Consider the following 8412-nt stretch of genomic DNA (forward strand, 5'->3'; position numbering starts at 1 on the left):
GCAAGAACTCAACGGCAATTGATCCAACCCAGTGGTCACTTATGAGTTGTCCAAATTATCAGCCATGCATAAAAAAAAAAAAAATCTCACAAAAATAATCACCCACAAATTAACATACATGGTAACTCGTAATTAAGCTGGCACAAGGTGTTTAACCCGTGTGATACCGCCTGTCGTTTTCCGGCCACGCGAGGATAAAGTAAGTTACATTCATTTATTCATACACTTACGAGTTATCACATAACTATCCTCATAGGTGATTAATTTTCTGTAAGTCTGCTAGGACAACCTATTAGTGACCACTAGGTTAGAGAAATTACCATTTTAAGCATCTTATATCCAAGGACACATACTCCCATTATGGTAGCATCAGAAAATCTTGGACGTTGGTGCCTGGTTAAAAGGCAATCACGCTACCAACGTGTTGCATAACTTTGGCGCTTAAATAATCCTGCCTTGTGCACATAGGGGTTTAAGGATCAAGTATACAGAGCAAGAAGAAAGGAATTCGCAGACATTGCATTTAACTACAGACAGTAAGTGCGAATTTTCTATTTGTACCATGTAAAAGTATCCATGAAATAATTGTAATAAAGCAGTAGGAAACAAACTTTAATTTTTATTTTGGGAAAAGCAAACCATGCTCTGGCGTAGTAAATGCGTTTGCGGTTGTTCGTAATAGGGGACACAATCTGCAGAAGCAGAACACATCAACAAGACATTCCGGCCCGTTGCCCAGTTAATTAGCGCGCCTGCCTCTAACCCCAGGCCATATATACGTCCAAGACTTCCGGCTGCTACCATTGGGGGCGTATGTGTCCTCGGGTAAGACAAGCGGGGTATCCGTCATAGAATAAAACAAAAAAGTTACCCAAAAAGTAGCTCATAATCTGGCACAAAGTTTATATGATACATAACACCGGTGTTGTAAAGACTATCGTTTTTTAGCCACGCGAGAATGAAGTTAGTTATATTCATAAATTATTTGAAAGACTTATCTTTATTATTCCATAATAACAAAAATGTGCGTAACAGTGGCCAGCCAATACCTCGAGTTACCTACACTGAAGAAGAAAGAAAAACTTGGTAAGTTATTCACATCGCCAAACATTTGCCCTGTTTATCATTTATGCTTTTTGTTGCCAAGATTATGAAAGTGTTCGAATTATGTGTTATATTAATACCAGCTCGTATATGTTTCCATTTGTTTTTGTGTTTCATATCATTTTAATTGCGACTCAAAAATTAATCACCGCTTGGTTTTGTTGGACTGCAGCAGACTGCCATGCAGTCTCTTTTACTGTCATTATAAAAGTTGAATAAATTTCATGCATTTTAAACGAGAACTGATGACTCAAAATATATAAAATACACTTTTTTAAGAAGTTTTGCAAAAGTTGAATAAATTTATTGTATTTTAAACGAGAACGGATGACTCATAAAATTTAAAGTACAATTTTTTAAGAAGGTTTGGCTAATTGATGTTTGGCACTATTTGTTTAATTACCTTTTACATTATTTTTTTATAAATACAGGGGGACAATTTTCAACAAGCTGACAAACTTATTTCCAACTCATGCGTGTCGTGAGTTCAATCGCGTGTTCCCCCTGCTACAGGAAAACTGTGGCTACACCGCTGATAGCATTCCACAACTTGAAGATATTTCACAATTTCTGCAAAGTAGGATGAATAAGTTGTATTATATCATAACGGAGTAACAAAATACTCCATTTCCAATGTTGCCAAATTTAGATAATATTCTTTCATTTTTTAAATAAGATAATAACTTATTAAAAAAACGTTGCCTTTAGTTAAGGTACCTTAATTGTATTTTCATATCGATCTCATTTTAAGAAACCACCGGTTTTCGGCTCCGACCTGTGGCTGGCCTTCTATCATCTCGTGATTTCCTGGCTGGACTGGCTTTCCGTGTCTTTCATTCGACACAGTACATACGACATCCTTCCATGCCTTTATATACCCCGGAACCGTAAGAGTTTTTTAAACTTATATATTTCGGTTGTTTTTTTGACTAATTATTATTCAATGTTCACAAAACCGACTTTAATTTTTCCCATTCATGTACTACAAAATATTTAGCATTTAATTATGGTTTACAGTTACTAAATATTGCCCGATTTAGGTATAGTAGAGTAGAGCAGGTGGGACACCGTTTTATTCTTTTTTCCCTCCATTTGCTAGGAAACAAAGAACATGAATTACAAAGCCTTATATCCTGACGATTCCCATAGACCGCTTTTTATTGTTTAAAACACGATCAGGATATTTGATATTATGTGCTAAAGGTGTCCCGTTTTCCCCACCTTAATTACCATACTGCACTTAAATTTTTTTGCATTTTTAATTTTCAGAGATGTTTGCCACGAGTTAATAGGTCACGTGCCGCTATTTAGTGATCCGGCATTTGCTCAATTCTCACAAGAAATAGGTCTTGCATCACTCGGAGCTCCAGATGAATGGATTGAAAAGTTGGCCACGTGTTATTGGTTTACTGTAGAGTTTGGTCTCTGTCGACAAGAGGGGGAATTAAAAGCGTATGGGGCAGGTCTTCTATCTTCATTTGGAGAACTTCAGTATTGCTTGAGTGATAAACCCAAGGTTCAAGAATTTGATCCGATAAAAACAGGAGAGCAGGTGAGCGATTTGAAGGCTGGATTCATATACAGCAAGATGCAAATTAAGTCTCATATTAAAAATGCACCTAAAGTTACCCAAATTTAATTTTAGCACATTATATATAGTAGGGTGAGGGAAATGGGACACCTCTTCATCCTATTTTCTCGCCCCATTTAGTGGGAAACAAAGAAAAATCAAAGAAATATAAAACCTTATTATCACGACTTCCATAGACCGTTGTTAATTGTTTAAAACACGATCAGGATATTTGGATATTATGTCCTAAGGTGTCCCATCTTCGCCCCCTACTAAACGTTAAAGATATTGAGGAGCGACAAATATAAATCTAAATAGCTTCTTTTTATTTAGAAATACCCAATCACGGAATACCAGCCAATATACTTCGCAACTGAGAGCTTTGAATCTGCAAAGAGTAAAATGCAAGCTTTGTGTGAATTGATCCCACGCCCTTTCTCTGTGAGGTACAACCCATACACCTTATCAGTTGAAGTGTTGGACACAAAGGACAAGTTACTGCAATTTGCTCATCAAATGCAAGGTGTGTTCTCATTAGTTTACCATATTTTACTTATTTGTTGTATTACTTTTAATCCTATTTTGTGTTTGCAGGTGATTTTAGCATTTTAAAAGATGCTTTAAACAGAATTCTGTAAAGGTATAACAAACTGTGTGTGCAATGTAAAAATATGCTTGTAGATTTTCGCTTGTCCTATATCAGGAAAGTGGTGTTCGTAAATGCTGGTTTCGTGATTGTTTCTTTATCCCGCAATTGTTGTCATTATAAGACCTGCTGTTAATCTGTGTTTTTAGTAGCGCTTTGTGTGTTTTACTATGCCAATATAAAACGTTTGTATTTGTGGGCCTTATTGTGTGACACGAATATTTGGGGTTTGGTTTGTAGCACATGGTGTGCAAAACTTTCATTTATAGAGCACGCAAGCAGCTTCACCCGGTGCCCTTGTTACTACAGTAATGAGAAACTGCGTATAAGTTACGCAATCGTTATATCATATGGTTATGAAAAAATATTTTGGTTATTTGTGCGTATATTCCAATTTCCAAGACACAGTTGTACAATTCGATTGCAAGTTAAAGCAGTTATACAAACCTATAGAATTCTCTGTCAAGGCGGGTTTACACTAACGCCGATAACAAGTAACTCGGAAGGATGGGCGGCTATGTGACGTAATTCTCTTTCCGGGATAGTTTCGTTTGTTTTCGTTGCATATTTACGCTGCAACGGTTGAATGAATGCAACTTACTATGGTTTTAATCTCTTTGGCACTTAATCTTAAAATTTTATAGGCATACATATTCTTTTTTTTTTGATTTTTGCGCAATGCTTTTATCCTTACGGCGAGACACATCAATATTGTGGCGCGGCGTCCCTTGTTTTATGGCGCGTCGCCGTCGTGTGCCACGCAAAAATGTTGGGGTTCCATTCTTTCAACCACCGTACTCTAAAACAGTGTACAGAACTTCAGAGTACGTGAATTGGTGAGTACCATATGGTCCCAAATTCATTTTACCGTTTCGGGTCTATTATACTCTTTAGATGGGACTATACAAAGAAGACGGAAAGCTTTTTCCGCTAGGTGTCGGTAATTATTTAAATTAAAAAATACGGAAAAACGAACAAAACAGCACTACAAAGTGTTAATAAGTGTAAAACAAATTAATTAAATAATAAAAATACCTTTCTAAATACACAAAACACTAGTAAGAACATATTCCCCACACTAGGTCGGTTATATACGCTCTTTCGTTGCGTTCACTGTCGTCGAGTCTGTGGTGTAGCGGTCGTAAACTCTCTTTGTGTCATTTTTACCGGGTTCGAGTCCCGCACAGTGGAATACTTTTTTATTTAATTTTTTTCAAGTTTTTTTTTTGTTTGACGAGTTAGGGGTTACGGGTTACGGGTTAGGGGTTTATATCTTATGTGTATAAACCGTGAAACTAACTGCTCCCCATAGAATAGAGAAACGAATTTGTCATCGCCCCCTAGCGGAAAAAAATTTCCGTATTTTCTGTATAGCTCCGTGTATACTTTTTCTTCTTCCATTAAAATTTATTCAGTCGTGTACAGGTTTACAGTTAGTTTAACGCGATAAAAGTTAGTTCTCATGTCATCTATGTACAATAAATTATACAACTAACCAACTTTGCATCTTACCTGTTTAAATGCTTACTGAATGCATGTTCTTAATATAAGTAATTGACGATTGTGTTGACAGTTAAGTGATAATCAGTTTCGGGAATGTGGCAATTGCCCAGTACAGCAAATATCATATGATATTGATAGATAGCTCATAGCTGTAAGTTCAGTTACAAAACAAGTTTCAATTTATTTTGTTAAACAAATGGGCTTTTAGAAGGATAATAACATTTTTAATGATTTAAAATTTGTTTGTAAACAGATTAAAAAATGCCATAAAATGTTTATGTAATCTGACAAGGAATGAATTAAACTAAGGCCAAGAAAACAAAAACAATGGATTATTTTGGGGCAGTCAATAATTGGTTGGACTTGTTTAATATGTCGTCTTCTTCAAGTGAAGAAAGCAGCATGGTAAGTTGAGTTTTAGGTCCTTGATAAATGATAAATTGGGTTCATGTTGTTTGTACTTGGTTCCCATTCAAGTCAACGCTGTGTTGCCTTTTTTCGTACCAGATTCACACCAAAATTATTAATTTTAGACGAAATTCAAACAAAAAATGGTTTTCCTTGCTAAAACCAAAATGTGCATGACTTCTTTTGAAATATTTAACAGCCCAAAAGACTACAAATTTAAAAGTTCAAATATAACGACGCAATTAAAGTTAGCAAAGCCGAGACAAACCCTAGCTTTTTTAACCATAAGGCTGTGAAAGAATGGGCCCAGCTTGTATGTAAGTGCTTAAATGGTGTATGTAAGAATAAAAAAATTGGAAAGTGTAACATTATAGTAAAAATAAAGAAAGGAATGCGTGAACAGGAACATATTTCAGCCCTTTTCTTCTTGGTAATAAGTATTCTAAAACAGGTGTTGTACTTGCCTTGGTAAAAGCTTTTTAAGTTGATTATATTTGCAAAAAGAATAAAATACCTACTATAGGATATTGTTCCTAAAGTTACCACTTAAAAATGCCGTGTTTAGAAAAAACTGAACTGTTTTTTCGAGTAATTTCGGTATGACAAAGCAATTTATGCATAATAAATAATATATACATATATATATTGTTTTTTGTCAAGGATGGTAGTATCAATACCTTTTAACATACTGAAGTGGATCGGTTATTTAAAAGTATCATAATTTGACATTCCCCTAAACTTTCCCATATCCGAGAAAAGGTTGTGAGCTTACCGTATTTGTTTACACAATGTAAACGTTAAGTTGTATGAAAACGTATTGTTCAAAAATGTTTTATTCTTGATGGTACTCGTTTAAAATGTACACACCTTTTGCCTGCATTGTTTAAAATTATGCACATTTTTAGCACAATAAGCAGCAATCAATTATTCTTTTTAAACTTGAAATCCTCTTTTTTTACAATCTGGTCTTCCGAATACAAAGTAACTTTAATGTAGATTTTACTAGATTATATCACGCAGAATACAATAAGATCAAACTGACATATATTATATAAGAAATATGTACCTAGAGAAATGGATACTGTAGGCATGTAGGCTCTATATTGTCAATAAAAGTTTCAACTTTCAAGTGTAAATAAACGAAATAAAAGTTAAGTTGCAACCCAGTAACTGTAGAAAGTTGATCATCACCTAGGCCAAGTGATTTAACTGGTAATCTGTTTTGTATTGTTGTTCTCTTATTTACAAACAATAACATAAACAGGATATAGGCCTACGCAATGAAATATACGTCAGCCTATGAGTGAATGTTTGTTTCATATTAAGTTGTGTGTTGTTGCATTCTGTAGTGCAGTCTTTTGAAGCCAGTTGAAATATGCTAGTTAATATTGAACAGTCTAGAGCCTACTGTTGCTGACATATGTTGACCAGTGTTTGCTTTTGAGTAGATGTTATAAAATGTTTCTCTTCCAAACCAACTTGTATATTTGGAACTTTGGATGTATTTTATTGCTTTTGTGGTTCTGTATCTTTACTATATTGAACTTATTTAAGGTGGTGATGTGGGTTGGAGCAATTGCAACATTATTGCTCGTGTTTCTTACTTTCGCTTATTTCTTCAAGACCAAGATGCAAGTGCCTGGTAAGTACCAACCCATCAAATAGTTTGCAAAATAATAGGATATTATATATATATAGTTTATAACCAGACCTTTTTTCAACTAAAGTACTTCTTTGTACTTTTAAATTAGATTATACCTCCAAATCACTTATCAAGTGAAACCAGGTGTTGAAATAGAAGAGGTTTCAGAAAGTAAGAAATATGTATATACAAACGAAACATTAGTTCAAAGGAAAAGTTATATCAACAAGTTATATTATAATTGTTAAACAATGATCTTGGTTTATATTATGATCGATTTTTTCAGTTATATCAATACCTGAAGTGGAATCAAACAAGAAATACAGGTTCAGGAAAAGGGATAAAGTCCAGTTTTATGCTCGAAAAGTATTTCGCAAGGTAATCTTTCTGTTTATTTGTTACTGTCGAATCCTAAGTTTTATTTGTTGACCTTTTTATTTGTTGTTTTCCAAGATTTAAATAGTGTTCTAATAACATTTTTTAAAATAGGGTAGAGATACAGCTTCCAAGCTACAAAAGCAAGTGTCCATGATAAAGGAAGGTGTCAGTGTGCCGGAGTATTCAAGATCTGGTCGAAGACTTGATAACAGAGAAAGAATGATGATTTTAGCAAAGCGAATGTTTAGTGGGAAAAAAGGTCCATCGTTACTTCTGAAAAAAGAACTTCCTTCTTTACTCCTGGAAGCTGACCAGGAGGAAGAGCAATTTCCTAATCTTCCCGAAGAAGTGATGTACCTTCTGCAGAGTGTTAAGTATGTTTATGTTGTATGAACAATTGTAAATAGGGAATCATAAAAAAGTTTGTTTTTTGTATTTGAGGTTTGGCTTTAGTGGATAGTTAAGTTTGTGATAACTTGTGCCTATACATAATTTAATACACAATAATCACACGATATATGCATTATGGTCATAATGTACAATATATACTTTGAAATAATTTTAATTTTATCCAGGTAGGTAATAGTATAGGTATGTAATGTATTGTGTAGGCGTACTATCTTATATCGTGTAATAGAAATGGAATTAAATAGCTATATGACTAAGTACTGGTTTATTAACATCCTAAGCTTCCCAGTAAGTTTTAATTATAAATAGGCATTAGCTTAATCATTTTTGTTTACAGAGTGTTTGGTCACTTCGAGAAAGGTGTTTTCCTTCAACTATGTCGTCATATGGAAACCATTAACCTCGCACAAGGGGATTACCTTTTTAAAGTTGGAGAAGAAGATAAATGGCTTTATGTGGTGCAGGAAGGACAAGTCAACTTGTTTATCAATGAAGGAAATAATGAGGTGTTTGTATTGTAAACACCTAGTTCGGTAGAAACATGTTGATATTTTAATACTAATACAAATTCTTTCTTATCATTACTTTGTTTAATTTTTTAGTTTCAATAATTAGTTTGTCACTGTTTCTTGTTAACTACACTGGATAATCAAAGTATTACTGCATAAAATATATGTATTTAACTATTTGTTGTATCTTTAGGTAAAACTGAGTGAGTTATGTGCAGGAGAAAGTTGCACAGTCTTCTCAGCA

General features: G+C 34.2%; 2 protein-coding genes across 2 annotated transcripts in view; both read left to right on the plus strand.

The window, feature by feature from the left end:
- Positions 1-3516, plus strand: part of LOC100181935 (phenylalanine-4-hydroxylase) — a gene marked incomplete in the record, with an annotated part of 6227 nt that extends 2711 nt beyond the window's left edge. The window contains 7 exon segments of the mRNA XM_018817361.2: positions 469-536; positions 1036-1086; positions 1536-1681; positions 1856-1991; positions 2374-2656; positions 3008-3197; positions 3269-3516. Of these exon segments, the coding sequence (XP_018672906.1) occupies positions 469-536; positions 1036-1086; positions 1536-1681; positions 1856-1991; positions 2374-2656; positions 3008-3197; positions 3269-3312 (918 nt within the window).
- A 1634-nt stretch (positions 3517-5150) lies between these two features.
- On the plus strand, positions 5151-8180 carry LOC108950774 (patatin-like phospholipase domain-containing protein 7). Its single transcript, XM_018816835.1, has 5 exons — positions 5151-5228; positions 6786-6873; positions 7160-7251; positions 7363-7625; positions 7997-8180. Exons 1-5 carry the CDS (start codon positions 5151-5153, stop codon positions 8178-8180), a joined length of 705 nt encoding a protein of 234 aa, XP_018672380.1.
- The last annotated feature ends 232 nt before the right edge of the window (positions 8181-8412 follow it).

This window comes from Ciona intestinalis, chromosome 2, assembly GCF_000224145.3.
Source record: "Ciona intestinalis chromosome 2, KH, whole genome shotgun sequence".
NCBI classification, from domain to species: Eukaryota; Metazoa; Chordata; class Ascidiacea; order Phlebobranchia; family Cionidae; genus Ciona; species Ciona intestinalis.